The following is an 18,843-nucleotide window of genomic DNA, read 5'->3' on the forward strand; positions in this document are numbered from 1 at the left end:
AGAGTTCGGGGACTGGGTACGCCGATCTCCACCGGAATTACGGCCTCAGTGCCGTACACCAGACTATACGGAGTTTCACCGTTGGAGGTTTTGGGTGTAGTTCGATAGGACCATAGGACTTGAGGGAGATTTTCTACCCATTGTCCTTTGGCTTGTTCTAACCGAGCTTTTAACCCTTTCACCAGAATCCGGTTCGTTACTTCCGTTTGTCCGTTTGCTTGGGGATGGGAGACCGAAGTGAACCGCTGTTGAATGTTCAGCTCTTGGCACCAATTCTTGAACGTCTTGTCGGTGAACTGAGTCCCATTATCCGAGATGAGGATGTGGGGTATGCCAAATCGGCACACTATGTTCTTCCAGACGAAGTCCAATGCCTTTGAGCTCGTTATCGTAGCTAATGGTTCCGCCTCCACCCACTTCGTGAAGTAGTCCACGGCAACGATAAGGAATTTCATTTGCCGAGGAGCTTGAGGAAGTGGTCCCACTATGTCTATGCCCCATTGCATGAAAGGCCAAGGGCTTTGCATAGTGTATAGATCGGTCTGCGGCATCCTTGGGACATTTGCATGAATTTGGCACTTCGTACACTTCTTGACGAGCTGCACTGCCTCTTGTACCATGGTTGGCCAATAATATCCCCATCTCAGAACTTTTTTAGCTAAAGCTCTGGCTCCGATGTGGCTACCGCACGATCCTTCATGAACTTCTCTGAGGATGTAGTCCGTCTCTTCTGGTCCTACGCACCGCAATAACGGCTGGAGGTAAGACTTTCTAAAGAGGACTCCTTCATGAAGTTCGTACCGAAGTGCTCGGCACGTAATCTTCCGAGCTTCTCTCTTATCCTCGGGCAATTGTCCTTGATCCAGATACTGCGAGATCGGCGTCATCCAGTTCGGCGAGCTGGATACTGAATGTACCTCGGCTTCATCAATGCTTCGATGCATTAATTCTTCCGCCTTTGAGCTCGGATCTGAGGCCAACTTACTTAAGGTATCTGCTCGGCTATTTTCCGCTCTGGGAATACGGATTATCCGAAAATAGGAGAAACTTCGGCTGATGCTTTGCGCTTTGTCCAAATACTTCTTCATTCTCTCGTCACGGGCTTCACTTGTACCCAACATGTGATTTACTATGACTTGTGAATCACAATGGACTTTGAGAGATTTGACGAGCAGACTTTGCGCTAACTGGAGTCCGGCCAGGAGGGCTTCGTACTCGGCTTCATTATTAGTAGTGGGGAATAGGAACCGAAGTGAGTAGGTTACCTCGTGTCCGTCGGGAGCGACAAGTAAAATACCAGCTCCACTTCCCATCTTGTTTGAAGCTCCATCTACGAATCCGCTCCAGCAGTCCGGCGGCTCTATTTCGGATTCCAAGGGCTGTGCTAGTTCGGCATTGGCAGAATTCTTCTGTTCGGCAATAACAGGAATTGCTTGATCGAACTTTGCTTCTGCAAGAAAATCTGCCAAGGCTTGTCCCTTGATGGCTTTCCGAGGTAGGTATTCAATTGTGTGCTCTCCCAACTCTATAGCCCACTTGGCGATTCTGCCTGATGCTTCTGGTTTGGTCAACACTTGCCGAAGTGGCAGATCAGTTAAGACGCATACCTTGTGAGCATAGAAGTATGGCCGCAGTCTCCTTGCTGCATTTACTAATGCCAGAGCAATTTTTTCCAGAGGTTGATACCTTGTTTCTGGACCTCTTAATGCTCGGCTTGTAAAGTAGATGGGAAGCTGCTTTAGGCCTTCTTCTCGTACAAGCACCGCGCTGATGGTTTGATCCGATGCCGCTAAGTATAAGAATATTACTTCGGCTTCGGTTGGAGCAGAGAGAATAGGAAGCTCGGCTAGATAACTTTTGAGCTCGTCAAAGGCCTTTTTCTGCTCGGCTCCCCACTCGAACTTTGGTGCCTTTTTCAACACCTTGAAGAACGGCAGTTGCTTTTCGGCTGCTTGGGAAAGGAATCGATTCAGTGCGGCTAGACATCCGGTTAGCCTTTGCACGTCATGTATGGACTTCGGCATTGCCATGTTCTGAACGACTTGAACTTTTGAGGGGTTTGCCTTGAGTCCGTCCTTTGAAACCCAACAACCCAGAAACTTTCCCGAATCTACCAAAAAGGTACACTTTTGGGGATTAAGTTTGAGGTTGGCTTTCTTGAGCACGTTGAGAGTGGACTTGAGGTTGTGCTCGTACTCCGAAGTGCTTTTGCTTTTGACGACTATATCGTCAACATATACTTCGACCTCCTTTCCAATCAGGTGCCGAAAAAGCTTGTCTACCATCCTTTGATAAGTGGCTCCGGCATTCTTTAAACCGAATGGCATCTTTTTATAAGCGAAAATGCCGAAATCAGTAATGAAGGCCGTTTTTGAAGCGTCAATCTCATCCATTAAAACCTGATGGTATCCTTTGTATAGATCAAGAAAACAAAAAATTTCAAAGCCTATCAGAGCTTCTACTTTTTTATCTATGTTCGGAAGGGGATAGCAATCTTTGGGACAGTGCTTATTTAGATCGGTGAAATCTATGCACATCCGCCATCCTCCTTCCTTTTTCTTGATCATGACAGGATTGGCCACCCACGAAGGATACTTCACTTCGAATAACACATCCGCCTTCAATAATTGACGGACTTCGTCATGGATGACTTGACTTCGTTCTGCCGCAAAGAGTCTTTGCTTCTGTTTTATCGGCCGGACCGAAGGATCAATATTTAAACGATGAGTGATTACCTCGGGGGGCACTCCGGTCATGTCCAACGGAGACCATGCAAAGACGTCTTTGTACTCCTTGAGGAGCTGGATGGTTTTTTCCCGAAGTAGAGGCGTTCCCGCGAAGCCGATCTTAACCGTTCTGGATGGCTCGTCTTCGTACAGCTGAACTGTCATCGAATTCGGCTCCGGTATGACTTCGGTCATTGCCTCTGACTCCGGCTGCTGTGATTGCTATGCTTGGTGGTGCCGATCTGACTGCTCGGCACTTCTAAGCGCAATTTGCAGACATTCCTTTGCTCTCTTTTGGTCACCTCGGATGACCGCTATCCCTCCTTTAGTAGGGATCTTGATGGTGAGGTGATAAGTGGAGCAAATGGCCCGAACTGTGTTGAGCCAGTCTCTTCCCAGGATGACGTTGTACGGGGACCGAGCTTTCACCACGAAAAACTCAATCATCGTACTGGAGCTAGTAGGCGCTTTCCCCACCGTGATCGGAAGGCTGATAATACCTTCAGGGCGGGTGTCCTCCTGGGCGAAGCTCTTCAGGGGAAGCGGAGCCGGGCTGAGCCGAGCTGGGTCCACTTCTAGTTTGTCGAAGCACTCTTTAAAAAGAATGCTGACTGACGCTCCTGTATCCACAAACACCCTGTGGATCAGTTTGTTTGCCACTCCGGCTTGGATGACAATGGCGTCTTGGTGAGGAGAGATGGCCGGGACGGGATCAGCATCCGAGAACGTAATCACTTCGTCCTGCTTCAGCCTTTTATGCGTTGGCTCTTCTCGATTGGAGCCTCTGCGCTCTGACTTCAGGGACGACTTGGTCTTCCCGGCAGGGAGAGCGTCAATAGTCAGGATTACTCCATCATATTGCGGCTCGTCATCGTCTTCGGGATCCGGCTGCCTTTTCGGATCCTGAGGAGCGCAGTTCGCACCTCTCTGCTTCTTATTCTTCTTTGACTGCTTGCTTTGGTATTTTTTCAATGTCCCTGCCCTCACAAGAACATCGATACCTGCAGCCAAGTTTCTGCACTCCTCGGTATCGTGACCGTGGTCTTGATGGTAGGAGCAGTAGTTATCCTGGGGTCGGCGTGCGGCAGATTTCGTCATCCGCTTTGGCTTTTCGAACAGGTCAGAGTGTAGTTCGAAAATTTCCGCTCTCGGCTTGTTCAGCGGTACGAACTGAGCGGGCAGCTTCTCGGGATTGAGACGGGGTCCCAATCTGTCTTGCACCGGAGTCCTTTGAATCCTTTCAAAAGGAGTTCGGCGAGGATGTCCCTGATCGCCAAAAGGAGTTCGGCGAGGATGTCCCTGATCGCTATGATCGGGCTTCCTCCTGTCTCCTCGGGACGATGAGCTGTCTAACGACCGTTTGCGACGGTCTGCCTCATCGGCCCGGGAGTACTGGTCCGCAATGTCCCACATTTCCTGAGCTGTCTGCGGACCGCACTCAACGAGCTTCCTGTAGAGAGCTCCGGGCAGGATTCCATTTTGGAATGCCGAGATGACAAGCAGATCGTTGAGATCGTCTACTTGCAGGCATTCCTTGTGGAATCTTGTCATAAAGTCGCTGATTTTTTCGTCGCGACCTTGACGAATGGAAAGCAGCTGAGCCGAAGTGATTCGGGCTTCCGCTTTCTGAAAGAACCTCCTGTGGAAGGCATCCATTAGATCTCGGTAAGATCTGATGCTGCCCTGGGGGAGGCTATCGAACCACCTTCTCGCGTTCCCGATGAGCAGCTCGGGAAACAGCTTGCACATGTGGACCTCGTTGAGACCCTGGTTCGCCATGTTATACTGATAGCGCCCCAAGAAATCGTGAGGGTCCACGAGCCCGTCGTAAGTCATCGACGGAGTTCGGTAGTTCTGTGGTAGGGGAGTTCGGGTGATGTCGTCCGAGAACGGAGTCTTCAGTGCTCCGTACACGGCGAATCCGATATCTCGTCGGTATGGAGGAGATTGAGTTCTCCTGTGATTCCGGTACCGAGGAAGAACAGGAATGTGTCGGGGTTGAGGATTCTTCTTCCTGGAAGACACGGCACTACTGCGGTAGTGACTTTCATGTCTGGATGAGGAAGGAGAATCCTCCGTTTTCGTCTTCGGCTCTTGGCTCTTTTGCAGGAAGGCTAAGAACTCATCCTGCTTCTCAGCCAAGAACAGCTTGACAGCCTCATTCAAATCAGGCTGCTGGGAAGACTCAGTGGGACGATTTTTGGAGCGGCCTGTTCCTTCGCCATGAGAACTGGTGGTGGATTTATCCCTAGGCTGTTTTCCAGACCTATGGGATGGATTGGCTTTCTCCTGGTTCTCACGGGCAGGAATACGGGTACTCTGCGATCTGGTATGCATTTTTTGGGTGGAAAAAAATGGATCAAAAATTCGCTTTATCACAAATTTTGTTCTCTGGTTCCCACAGACGGCGCCAGTGATGGATCCGCGAATTTCTGATGTTAGTAAAAGCTGGTAGAGAATGAAAACTACAACACACAGAATTTACGTGGTTCGATTTACTGAAGTAAATCTACGTCCACGGGAAGAAGGGAGGGCAAGATTGTATTGCTTGATCTGGGATTACAGCTTACAACACAGACTTGCTATATGATTTTATCTCTAGAGAGCTTAACCCCCTTCTATCTGATCTAAGTTCTATTTATATCTTGAACTAAGATCGTGGCTTGCATCACCACCCTAAGTCGTGGATGTCGTGTAGGTCATGGCCTAAGATCGTGGATGTAGCGTAGGTCATGGCCTACGATCGTGGCCTGAGTTGACACCACGTGGTAGTGGGTGTGTTGGACATCCTGTATGGGTCCACTAACTCCTTGTTCGGTCGAATACTGAGACCGAACTGCTTTGGTTGCCGATCTGAGAGTAGAGCTTGATGCCGACCTGAGAGCAGAGCTTGATTGGATGGCTTTTACCGAGCTGTAGGCTGAGGCCGAACTCTTTGGTGATGCCGAACTCATACTCCTGCTTTGGTTGCCGATCTGAGAGTAGAGCTTGATGCCGACCTGAGAGCAGAGCTTGATAGGTTGGCTTTTACCGAGCTGTAGGTTGAGGCCGAACTCTTTGGTAATGCCGAGCTCATACTCTTCCTTGGGCTTTGGGCTGATGGGCCGTCATTGCTGTTGGGCTTGTTTAGTACGCACCCCATCACTATCAGAAAACATCAATTTCTTTAAAAAATTTATTTTAAAAAAACCATACTATATACTCGTATTGATTTGAATTTGTTGAAGATACTCACCAATTTGAAATTGGGGATAAGCCCGACCAGACACAAAGCACAGTGATCTCAGAATTATAATTAATTAAATATTTGTAAGTATATAATAATAGTATATACTGAGAATTTCTACCGGTAGGTGTCAGTGCAGATTGGAAGAAACAAAACATGGAGAATATATTTAATAAGCATATCACCATTTCTTGCACTGAATAACCTCAGCAACCATGGGCCATGGCATCATCATCTATCTCAGTACTTCCTCCAACATAACATTAATTTTTATTGCCATCAAATTAAACTACATACCTAAGTATCTTTCATTTCAAAATAAAATGGACCGTAGTGGAACTAGTGTTGCCCACGGTTCGGAACCGGACGGTTCCGGTTCGGAACCGCCGGTTCCGGTTTGGTCGAAGGCGGAACCGGAACCGGACCGAGAGGCTATTTCACGGTTCCGGTTCCGATTCGAAAACCGGCGGTTCCGGTTCCGGTTCGGAACCGGCGGTTTCGCGGTTCGAAATTTTTTTTTTTAAATTTGAAATTTGGATTTATACAACAATTTGGAACAAGAGTACAAGACAATGTATAATTCAAATAGAAATACGACGAATAAGGAGAAAATGATATCAATTTTATTGAGTTTGATATTGAGTTTGAGTTGTAACGGACAACTATACATTACAATTTACAATACATATACATCTACAACTACAAGTATACAACATACAACAATGTAATATAATTTACAAGTGTCGTCGGACTCGGGAACGTAAATAAAAAAACATGAAATGGGGGGGAAAAATTGAAAAGGACTTTAGCTCAACTTAAACTTTCAAAGTTAAACTTTTCAAATTTAAGTTGAGTTGACTACGTATCCACAATTTTATTGAGGAATCAAAGCCCACGTAGTTCTCGGGATGAAGACATATTGCTATGTAGAAATGTAGAAATATGGAATAATATATATTTTTTTATTTTAGCAATTGAGAAAGAAAGACAACTTATAGAACTACGGGAACAAGTATAAGTGTATAACAATGCGTAATAAGAGTAGCACTTGCGTAATTAAATGGAAGCACAATAGCACAAATGAGAAATTGGAGACAAAGAGAGAGAATTGAGAGATTGAAGAGAGAAACTCTTATGGAAGAATTCGAATTTGAAATTTGAAAAAAAAAAATTGAATTTTCAGAAAACCGGCGGTTTTGGCGGAAAACCGCCGGTTTCCGGGCAAAACCGCCGGTTTTCACGGTTAACCGCCGGTTAACCGCCAAAAAACTGCCGAAACCGGCCGGTTTTGCTGCTGAAAAGCTGCCGCCGTCGTCCCCATCCCCGATGCCTTGATATACGCGCCCGAACCGGCGGTTCCGCCGGTTAACCGCCGGTTCCGAACCGTCCCGAACCACCGGTTCGGTGACGGTTCCGGTTCGGAATATCTTGAACCTGAACCGGACCGCGACCCGAATTGCGACGGTTCTGATTCGGGAAAATTGCCACGGTTCCGGTTCGGAACCGGAACCGGTGGGCATCTCTAAGTGGAACATGAAAAATTCTCCGGAACCGGAACCGGTGGGCATCTCTAAGTGGAACATGAAAAATTCAAAAACATATTTTATTCCATCAAATAATAATACATACACAGGGTGCAGGGGGAGTATTATTGAAGCATACAAATGAGTGAGTGTGACTGACACCCACCATGTCGTAAGGGGGAGCTATCATTCCTCTGTAAGGTAATAATCTCAGATTCAGTCTCTACTTATCTCTTTCCTATTTACTCACTTTATTTATTGTGGTGTTTTCTTGTATCACCAATCCAATCCATTGCATGTAAGTTTATGCACACATTCAAAAGATAAATTATGAGTTGCACATTTATTTATTTGATGGAAATACAGTTGCCATAAATGTAAAAAGTCAAATAAAGAGGGGGGTGGAAATGATTTACCAGATAGGAAAAAGATGAGAAATGGAAAAGTGCACATGCAGGGTTAAATGCGAATTTGAATATAGGGAGCACATGGGTTATTATAACATATGACAACAAATTGGCTACCACATTAATGAAGGAAAGAGATCCAAGAAGAGCTCTCTTCATTTCAATGTTGCACCATCAATTTTAATAAATTTCTTGTTTTTGTGAAACTAGGCTATCAATAGAATAGATGGGGTCAATTTAATATAGTAACACATTTTAAACCATCAATTACTTACTTGTCAGTCTCAAACAAGGATGGTTGCCAGTTTCCATTCTTCAGCAGGAAAAATCTGGCAGGTACAAATGGATCATCAATCACCCAAGTTGAAGCAAATTCACATTGATGAAAAAATCATTTTAATTTGCAATTGAAATCTACAACTAGCAAGGCTGACTACTTGTCCATAGTTGAGGGTCATTCTCATCACTTCAAGTGGAATGCCAAAATATTTCATTTGTGAAATATGGACAAGTTTATTCATGTTAGATAAATCGAATATTACATGATCAAGGGAAAAGATATTATAACCTGTTAGTTTATGTCATGGGGAGACTAGAATTTGTCCAATAAAATAAAGGAGAAATGGATTTTAGAAAATAGCCCAACGCCACAATTTGGTAAGGATTTGTGTTCACTCTCAACCTCTGCCATCCACATCAAAACCAGCTCCAGTCCAACCAGGTGCTGCATGCCCTCTGCCCTTAGGTACTGCCCCTATTCCCCTTATTCTTCCTTGGTTTGAACTTTTCTTCTTTCCTCGTCCCTCGCTGTCGCTAGAAGGCTGTCGGTTTTGTTCAGTTATTGCGGAGTTCTGTGCATTAACTTCAGTAGCTATGGTTCCCATAGCTCCACTGGGTGGTCCCGATGATGTACTTTGAGCAGCAGAAGAAACTTCAACTGTACTACCCTGTGGCAGCCTTTGATTTCCCTCCTACACGTTGTAATCAGTGTTGTTAGGGTCGCGGGGCGCCCCGGGGCGATGAGGGGGGACCCCGGGTCGCGGGGCGATGGGGCGACGGGGCGAGAGACCCACGAATCGGGGCGCCAGAATAGCCAAATGATGATTATATTTGTATCTCTTTTATAAGCTTGTTGCTTGAATGTTTATCACATCAAATAAATCTACATACATCATTACTCCATATTAAAAAAAGAAGATTAGATGAAAAATATAAATTTTTAAACAACATAACATAACTAAATAACTGAATTTTATTATCAAAAATCATCAAAGTTCCAAAAAAAGTTGCAAAACATAAAATAATTAATTAAATAATATCATCATCACTCATAGGTAAGACCTCTTCTCCTTCATCGGATACAACCAAATTAATATCTCCTGCTTTGTGATGCTGCCGCTGTAAAAACTTGCTGTATTTTAGCATCCTCTTTTTTCTTCATATAGTTGATCATCTCCACTCTCACATGTGGTGGGCATTTAGTACATTTCGTGATGTTTTTAATTCCGCCAACAAAATGTTCTTTGAGCCTTCGAACTCCCGATGCAATCACTTTGTCGCAAAAGTTGTATGTAAGTTTATATCTGGTATCCAGATCAGCTCTTGCATATTTCCTAGCTGGGTCTTCAGACATTTTATATAAAAATGATACGTAGAAAGAAACAATCATTTATAATTAATGATAATTCACAATGTCTAAATTCTGTTATAAAATTTGCACGGTTGCACCCACATAATCAACTAAAGTTTAAAAAGATATTAACAGTACAGTAGAATCAACATAGCAAAGAGCAAAAATATTAAACAATTCTATACATAGTACAGTGCTACATTATTAAATAAATAAATGCAAGAGTGATTCATATTTCATAGGGCACGTGTCATCTACACCTACAACATGGAAAGATAAATAACTTTTCCATTCCACATATGCATGCAGTTCATAATAATCTAGTATTATAATTTTAGCCTGGAAAAAAGTAACATTAAAAATAAAATAGGAAGACGGTGACCAATATATACGTTGAGAATCTGGACGTACGACTAGAAAGGCAAAGGAGTGGCGGCTGAAGAATAAAGTGATTTTTGTTTTTGCTGAAGAAGAACGTGGGTTTGATGAAGAAGAAAGAGGAGAAGGCGGCTGAAGAGAAAGGTAGGTGTAGGTATTCCATGAATAAGAGAGTTGGAAGTTACCTTTTTTTTATTTATTCAAGGAAGAAGATGAACAGTCGCTAATATTTAAATCCTAAATCGGCTCGCCCCAGACGACCCAGACGCTCCACGGCGACCCGGACGCTCTAGGCGCGCCCCACACTCGCTCCATGGATCTCGCACGACCCCGCCGCATCGGGGCGATTACATTCTCGCTTTGACCGCCCCGCGCCCCGAGCGCGCCCCGAACGCGCTTTTCACAACACTGGTTGTAATTAGCCGAAAATTGTCAAAATTTCTAAACTAATGCCTAGTTAGAGTTATTCGATTTTTGTTAGTCGGTGATTATGTCACAGGGAATGGGTGAGGATCAAGTATTAACAAATGTGTTATGTATGACCATAAGGAACAAAATAATTATTTATGCACTTCAAATTTTGGAATCCGAAATGTGACATCAAATGATCAAATAGGATATAATGATATAGGGAGGTAAGTCATATTTGTTCACTGGGAATGCCAAGTATATGAACCATCACCAAATGCATTAACCATACACAAATTAGGTGCATATGAATAATCGGAGATGAAGGTACATGTGAATCATACTGAGGGCATGTGTATATTGGAAGATCTACTTGGGTTCAGAGACTCCATACGGCGCTTCAGTTCCTCCAGTCTAGCAAGCTGGCTGTTGCTACTTTCCTGGACCTGCAAGAGCATATAATTTAAGATGAGATAAAAGTACTCAAATAAACTAACATGATCCGTTTCCATTAAATATCAATACCAGATTATTTAGATCGTCGCAAAGCTTCTGTTTGATTGCTTCCTCATCCTGCACATCTTTTGCTGCTGCTTCCCAGGCCTAGTGATAAGCAGAATGTTTACCAGAGAATACACAGAAAAGTAAAAATGATCATCTGAGAATTTCAGAAGAAAACTTCATCGTTAGAGAAGAATGAAAATCTTAGATAAAGTATACACCAAAGACAACATTTTCAGGTAAAAAAGGACCCACTTAGCATAGCACAAATACAGAAGATTACAAATATTATCATATATTTTCATCCCATTTATGAAGAATATGACTGGGAAAAAGTGAAAAATCAAGTACAGAATGAGTTATGCTCACTACTTCTAGTTCTCACTAACAGCTGACAAAAGAAGCCAAAGAAAGAAATCAGATTTTTAGTTTGCTTAATATTCTGAAGATACCTTCTAAATAAGATTACTAAGATACAAACTAGGTGTCTGATGAGTAATGCCAGCGGTGGTAGGTATCAGTTTATCTCAAATGATCTTTTACAGTGTATTTGAACCTCATTCTTTTCAATGGAAAACAAAGATAAATGTGTATATTACTAATCAATTAGAAGTGGAAACATCAAACAGATAGAAAGAATCCACTGTCCCTGAGGGTAATTTAAAGTGTACATGAAGAAGTTCACGTCTTGGACCTTTTAGTATATATACATTGGATAAATAACAAAGATCAGCTCCTTTACAGAAAGAATCATACCTTTTTAGCTTGTTCTTCTTTCACCTTAGCCAAACGAATTCTCTCTGTTGACATTTCTATTTTCTTCCGTAGGTGTTCAAGTGCTAATAGAGTAAGACAAGAATGACATTATATACTACAGAACATGCGAAATTATTCTGAGTAATTGCTGACAAAAAACATACCAGCTTTCTTTGGACCGGCAGTAAGCTTCATTTCCATTGAGAGGTTTGCAAGTTCTCGTTCAACATCACGAATCTTAGAATAGTTTTCTTCAATGTACCTGAGCGGACATATGATACATTTTACACACACCTGATAAGTTGAAATGGATATTTGCGTGGTGGGATAACTGGAGAGGAATTGCTAAACGATGACTCTATCCAGTGTGAAATGAAAATGCATAATATATATACATATCTGTGAATTCTCTCCAATTATAAACTGAATAATGGTAACTCAATTGCAGCCAAGAACTGAAGCTTCCTATGAATTATTTTATGTGAACCATTATAGGTATGGTAATCTAATCAAACTCTGGCATTCCACTTAAACTTAGTTTGGACGTCAAGAATACTTGAAGATCATAAATGCATCCAAATATTACATGCCACGAATGAATAATTAACAACGCCACTACTGATTTAAATATTAAACACAAATAAACTACACCAGAGAGGAAAGTCTTGATAAGTTATCACATCACACACTCAGAGATCGCTGGGATCAACACTAAATTACAATAAATACGTAACACTGGGAAAGATTGACTTGAATCTTGATCATCAGTGTGTTCATTAATCTAAAATTTAAAGATAGTAATATACAAATTCTACTAAGAGAAATTCACATCAAAATATAAATTTATAAAGAGAAATTTAGCTAGCGTACTTCCTCAACTGAAGCTGCTCTTCTTCAATAATCTGAACCCAAAATTGAAAACAAAATAAGCAATGAAAACAGTAATTGGAGATTTGTAGTGGCAGTGATATCTAAAACAGAATTCGGGAACTATACCTTCTCGGTGTAAGCTATGATAGGAGATTCTCGGGCCAAGCCATCCGGCCCGATCTCAGGAAGCAAGACTGTAGCCGCCGCATTGCTGTTGGAGCTGGGGTTCTGATTCGTCGACATGCCAAACAATCTGACGCCCAATTTGCCTCTCAAAATCGAGCTGGAGTTACTGCCGGCATAATTCAGGGACATATCACTTCATTTTAGTCAATAAGAGTACAACACGTTTTCTGTATAAAAAATTAAGGTTTTCATCATTGTGGAAACTAGAAGCGCTAGTTTGGGTTGCACACAATTCATTCATTAATTAATATTACTAATCGAAAATGTAGAAAAAAGAAATACTCATCTGTTTAGTTTTCTTGTTTTGTCAAGAAAATAAATCTTATTTACACAATTGCTCTTCGAATTAAATATGCTAAAGTGATGTATTAACAGGCAAATAGGTAATCTAGTATAGGTTTTTAAGATCTAATGGAAGTACGCCTTTTATTTTTCTTTTCCTTTTATCGAGAATTAGTACAAATTTGTATAATAATTAATTATTCAAAAAAATATGAGCGACTGACTTAATTTTAGCAAGAATCTTATTGAATTTTTTTTACCAGACATATGAATGTAAATATGATGTGTAAAAGACTGCTGGAGCTGAAAGACATCAACCCAATCTGATTAAAACAATTTATCTAATCAAAATGAATACAAAAACTGCATAGACAGTTAAACTTTCCCATACAACTTCTACATTCTTCTACTCTGACCAAAATTTCACCTTTGAAGTCATCTGATCAGCTCATACATGGAAAATTATGTTTATTTTAGCATCAACAGCTCTCAAGAAAGAGCTAACTAATGCCACAACTACTTCATATTTTCTGTATAATTTTTTCAATTTCGGGTTTTGTGGGCAGAGCAGGAATGGCGCCACTCTTTGTAACGGTGAGTGCTCCGCATGCATTCGCAAATAACAGAGCATGCCTCAATCTCGCCTCGTCCTGTCAGTAGCAAAATCACTTGTCACATATAGTCTTTAGCTATCACAGCTTATGAGGATATAAGAACATTCTGTTACCTTCAAAATATTCAAATCTGCAGCTAAACAATAAAGTATTGCTCCAGTAAATGCATCACCAGCACCAGTTGTGTCAACAGCTTTGACTTTGATACCATCAACTTTTCCCTTGAATTGCTGTCAAGAAAATTTGAACGATATCAATGAAACCATAATTGATTAGGAGAGGGATATATACACGGTTGTTTCAACTACATAGACTGAATGAAATATCTCAAACAAACCTTAGTGTAATATCTGCAGCCAGCCTTTCCTTCGCTTACAAGCAAAAGACTTAGATTGGGATGAAAAAGCTTCTTCAACACCACCTTATCGTCATTTGGATTATCACCTTCAGTCAGAAATGAGATTTCATCCTCGCTTATCTGTGATGTCGAATAAATTATGTTATGGTGGAACATAGAGCCTCTCAAATGGACATAGTTTCTAGGATTCACCTTGATGATATCTGCTTGATTCCATATGGACATTATATTCTTGCGAGCAGCATCTTCCGAGGGCCACAAGGCCAATCTAAGATTTGGGTCATAAGAAAGTATACTATTGGATTGCCTGGCAATGCGCATGGCAGCAAGATGTGTCGATCTACATGGTTCATCAATCAAACTGATTGACCCATAGTGAAAAATGGATGCCTGCATCAAATACTTGTCACTCAGTGTACCTGTATACTATCAAGTGTGCCTCAATCTTAATGACATTGAGCTTTGAAAATCAAACCTTATTAACAAGATTCAGATCAAGCTCTGACTCCTTGAGAAGCATGTCAGCACTTGGATGGCGGTAGAACATGAACTCACGCTCGCCATCTGCTCTGAGTGTGACAAATGCCAGAGCAGTTCTTGCATAGGGGTCGAATCGCACACCAGAATTGTCAACTTTGTTTTCTTTCAACATGTCAGCAAGCATTTGCCCAAATTCATCCTTGCCTACCTGAGAATGTGCTACTGATTTTCAGGTGTGTAGTTAATCAAATATGAAGTTTGATAAGAAAAGTAGTGTGCCATATTCAGCATGTCGAAATTGGAGTAGTAATGGAAAAAAAGGAATTCAAAAGGAGTGTTACAAAGGAAGATCAAAGAGCATGAAAGGTAAATCCTTAGACTTTACTGATATCTCATCAAGGTACACTGAGAACTGCTCGATTAAAATTACGAGCAAAGACAGCAGACAATGTCATCATCTACAAAAGGCCTCAAAATATGTTCATTATTTCGTATCTAGCAATAGCTAATTAGCAGGAGCACAATTAATAAAACATACACAAGAGAAAGAGGCAGAAGAGAAATGCACCTTTCCAATAAAGGCAGCAGAACCTCCTAGTTTTGCTACGCACACAGCGACATTTGCAGGAGCACCACCAGGAGCCTTGTGAAAGGCAGGAGCTTCAGCAAGTGAAACTCCACCAACCGTAGGCACAAAATCTATCAACATCTCTCCGAAGCAAACGACAAGATGACTTGTCTGAACTGAACCTTCACCATTCATGGAAAGTCTACTAAGATCACCTATAAATCATGGAACAAGTCACAAGGATGCACGATAAGAGTGAACTGTATAGTTACAAGAGACAATTCAAAGCACACAAGATTGCATGCTAAAAATGACAACTGACATTTATTCTATGATCCACATTTTGAGATTCTTAATTCTAGGCAAAGAACATTTCAAAACTGATCCATCGTCATCTAGGAACTCAGAATCTAGTGAAGGCAAAACACAGAAATGAACATACTCCCATGGGCTTATTCACTATCGATTTATCAATAAGATTCAATGAGAAGAATTCGGAATCTCATTTATTGATAGGTATGCCATATTTATAAACAAGAAAGTTGATTAGCTTTGTCAAGTTTACCATATTAATGGCTATAAACTTTCTGAAATGCACAAACCATAAAGACAATCCAAGAAAGTTGATATCTTGGTCAAGATTCAAAAAAGAGATCCTAATTCAACTGTCAGCTCATTCAACAATCAACTAGTGAAACCCAATTTTTCAAGAAATCATAGTATCACAATTTTCTCATATGTTTAGTCAGCAAAAAAAACACTTCAACCGAATCCCATCTGATCATTCATCCAGGCAAGTTAATGAAAGAAGAAGAACCTGAAATGGGTTTTTCGGCCATGTGAAGCGGGTATCGCGGCAGGAGAAAAAAGTGAGCTTTGAGAATATCGCGACAGAGAGAGAATCGTAATTAAAAGCGAAAAGAACAAAACAATTTTGTTTTATCGGCTACGTCTAAGAGAGCTAGAGCTAGAGCTAGAGCTAGAGCTAGAGCTAGATTCAATGAAGTTGGTAAAGAGGATTAATAAAAACCTGGATAAAAGATGATCAGCTAAAAAACGTAAATGAATGCGTCGTTTAAAAAAGGGAAAGTGAGTAGATAAGATTCATTCATCTCACTTTTCTTTGGGCCTCAATTTCGCTATTTCTCCCGCTTAGCACTTTACTTGTGATCCTTTTACTTAATATTCAATTCAATGTCTTTTATTTTTTTTTCAATATTATTTTTAGTTTATAATTATTACAACATTTGTTAATATAATGTTCACATTTCTATCATCGATTAGATATTACTATTTAGTACTTAGTATATTTATATACAACACAAATTCAACCGTATAATTTCATTTTCAAGATTAATAGTACTCCATATTAATTTACTATTACTACACCGTTTCTTAATATAATATTCACATATCATCATCGATTGGATATTATTTAGCTATACAACACATATTCTAAATATAATATTCACATTTCTAAAAAGATATAAATATATTGAAGTAATAATTTTTAAAAATAGTGCTTTTAAATTTTAAATGTTATAAATATTGATGATTTTTTTGTCAATTATGCCTCAAATAAATGAGGGCCATAGTGGGGAAAATATTAATAACGATTTGAAATATGATCAATTATTTATGGTAATAGAAAATTCCTAATTATATTTGTTTTGTCTATTCAAACTCTTGAATTTTTATTAGAGTGTCCACTATGGGTAGGATGCGGCTATAGCCGCGTCTGGGGGCGGTGGGCGGGCGGCTATAGTGGGGAAGGTGGGCGGACAACATTTTGGGGCGGTGGGGGTGGCGGACGCGGGATAGCTGCGTTCGGGGCGAGGACGCGGCGAGGGGGGCATAGCCGCGCCTATAGGCGCGGCGACCATAGTGGCGGAAACCGCCGCGGCGCATGCGGCGCCAATTTAATTTTTTTTATTTTTTATTTTTTTTCTCTATAAATACCTCTCCGCACCACCTATTTTTCACCATTTTCACAAAATCTCTCCACTCACTATCTACACAACATCTCTCTAAAAAATGCACCGAGGATATGCGCCTCCGTCCCAGCCTTGGACTTGGAATCAATCTCCCCCACCGGTGGCGGAGTTTTGTAGTTGTATTTTATTTTAATTATTCGTTGTATAATTTTACCGGTTTGCAATACAACGAATATTCGGCTCTAATTACCTCGTATTCTAGTTATTTACACTGCTATTATTTAAATTACACTTGATTGACACTAAAAAATATTTAAAAATGAAAATTGATTATAAAATTTGGGGGCTATTGGAGGTGTCCGCTATAGTGGCGGAAATAGAATTTTGGGGCTATGGATAACAAAATTGAAGCTATGGACAAAAATTGGGGCGGGGCTATTGGGCGTGTCCGCCTTATAGTGGACACCCTTAGGATCCTAAAAAGCAAGTGGATATATAAAAGAGGTCCACGTCTTTGGTACACTTCATTCTTTACTTGTGCAGGAAGCTCACAACCTTTTGATATGATCAAAGAGTTAGAGTAATTATGTGCTATTGTATTTAGTTTAATAAGAGAGAGTTTTTTTTCGTGTGATCTTATGCACTTCACTATACAAAATCGCAACTTATTAGTTGTCCTTACAATTGGAAAGCAATTTCAAAATATTGATAGTCACAGTCCATAAGATGTGAATCCAACCTTCAAAGTTTAATTTTAAAAGATACATGATCGTCTATATAAAACAATTCTAACTCTCATTATCCACGAATCTAGTCTTAAAGACCGAACTAGAGATCAAATTAGGGTCATCCATTTTTTTAATCTTGTGGTTAGCATTAATGTACAATTAATTTAATATTTTATTCAATAAAAACTTTTTTTTATTTTAATTTTAATTTTTTATTTTTTTAAAAAAAAATTTAATTTTTTTTTTATTTTTTTTAATTTTTTTTAGTCAATAAAAACTTGCCGGAGTAATAATGAACTATATTCACTAAATAATGAACTAAATGGAGTATGTTATGAAGTAATTTTGACATGTTATTCAAAATACATTAATGATACAACAAATTTTGTGTTAAACGTTAAGCGGTAGTAATGAGTTATATTCAATAAATAATGAACCAAATGAAGTAAATATGAAATTTTATTGAAAATATTAACTGTGTTAAACGTCAAGCAGTAGTAATGAATTTATTACTTCATTCAGTCATGACATTACTTCATTCCATTAGTTTATTACTTAATTCCATTAGATTATTACTTCATAACGTGTTATGACATAATTATCTTTCAGTTGAAGTAAATTTGGTATGTAATGAAAGCGAAAAATTACTTCATAACATACATTCATTTAGTTCATTATGTAGTGAATATAGTTCATTATTTACTCAAGCTAGTTTCCATTGAATAAATAAAAAAAATTCAAAAAAAAAATTTAAAAAAATTTAAAAATAAAAATTTTAAAAAAGTATTTATTGAATAAAATATTAAATTAATTGTAAATTAATCAAAGATTAAGAAAATGGATGACTCTAATTTGATCTCTAGTTCGGTCTTTAAGAAATGTTCGACATTGATCATAGGGTAACAATGTCCAAAATAGAGTCACACTACATCAAGAGTTAGATTAAATTCTAACACGAAATCGCTTTTTATTTTACTAATGGCGATTTTTAGTCGGTTATATGCATTAAAGTATGAATAACAAAATTGATCAAATGGCATATGCACTTTATTGAGTATGCATCCAACATAAGGGCATCATACATTTTACCACCGCCCAAATTGTAAAACGTGTACATGTTATTTCAAAAAAAAAAACAAATTTTATAGAAATTGTGAGACAATTGTTAAAAAATAAAAAGTGAATTTTATATTTAAGTTTCAAAATTTATGGAACTAATTAGGAATCAATGAAAAGTTATCATTTTCAACAATCTTATAGTAACTATA

The 18,843-nt window shown here is 39.9% G+C and overlaps 2 protein-coding genes across 5 annotated transcripts; both read right to left on the reverse strand.

The window, feature by feature from the left end:
• Positions 1 to 9,116: 9,116 nt before the first annotated feature.
• On the reverse strand, positions 9,117 to 12,790 carry LOC121794699. 3 transcript variants are annotated; one of them, XR_006049342.1, is made up of 8 exons: positions 12,552 to 12,790; positions 12,426 to 12,457; positions 11,720 to 11,817; positions 11,556 to 11,638; positions 10,824 to 10,901; positions 10,643 to 10,744; positions 10,076 to 10,298; positions 9,117 to 9,505 (listed from the first exon to the last, which is right to left on the reverse strand). XR_006049342.1 is itself a non-coding variant. In XM_042192982.1 (7 exons), the coding sequence occupies exons 1-7, from the start codon at positions 12,738 to 12,740 to the stop codon at positions 9,431 to 9,433; spliced, it is 657 nt and encodes a 218-aa protein (XP_042048916.1). In that variant the 5' UTR covers positions 12,741 to 12,785; the 3' UTR covers positions 9,117 to 9,430. The 3 variants fall into 3 exon arrangements, 2 of the variants coding, with proteins under 2 accessions (XP_042048916.1, XP_042048915.1); XM_042192982.1 differs by lacking the exon at positions 10,076 to 10,298 and having other exon boundaries at positions 12,552 to 12,785; XM_042192981.1 differs by lacking the exon at positions 9,117 to 9,505 and having other exon boundaries at positions 10,028 to 10,298.
• A 407-nt stretch (positions 12,791 to 13,197) lies between these two features.
• LOC121797255 (probable fructokinase-7) lies at positions 13,198 to 16,033 on the reverse strand. Of its 2 annotated transcripts, none has more exons than XM_042196015.1 (7): positions 15,944 to 16,033; positions 14,914 to 15,128; positions 14,341 to 14,553; positions 14,058 to 14,255; positions 13,845 to 13,985; positions 13,621 to 13,737; positions 13,198 to 13,543 (listed from the first exon to the last, which is right to left on the reverse strand). In XM_042196015.1, exons 2-7 carry the CDS (start codon positions 15,106 to 15,108, stop codon positions 13,415 to 13,417), a joined length of 993 nt encoding a protein of 330 aa, XP_042051949.1. In that variant the 5' UTR covers positions 15,109 to 15,128; positions 15,944 to 16,033; the 3' UTR covers positions 13,198 to 13,414. The 2 variants fall into 2 exon arrangements, with proteins under 2 accessions (XP_042051949.1, XP_042051948.1); XM_042196014.1 differs by having other exon boundaries at positions 15,731 to 15,993.
• Positions 16,034 to 18,843: the final 2,810 nt, after the last annotated feature.

Source organism: Salvia splendens, chromosome 3 (genome assembly GCF_004379255.2).
Source record: "Salvia splendens isolate huo1 chromosome 3, SspV2, whole genome shotgun sequence".
Classification (NCBI taxonomy): Eukaryota; Viridiplantae; Streptophyta; class Magnoliopsida; order Lamiales; family Lamiaceae; genus Salvia; species Salvia splendens.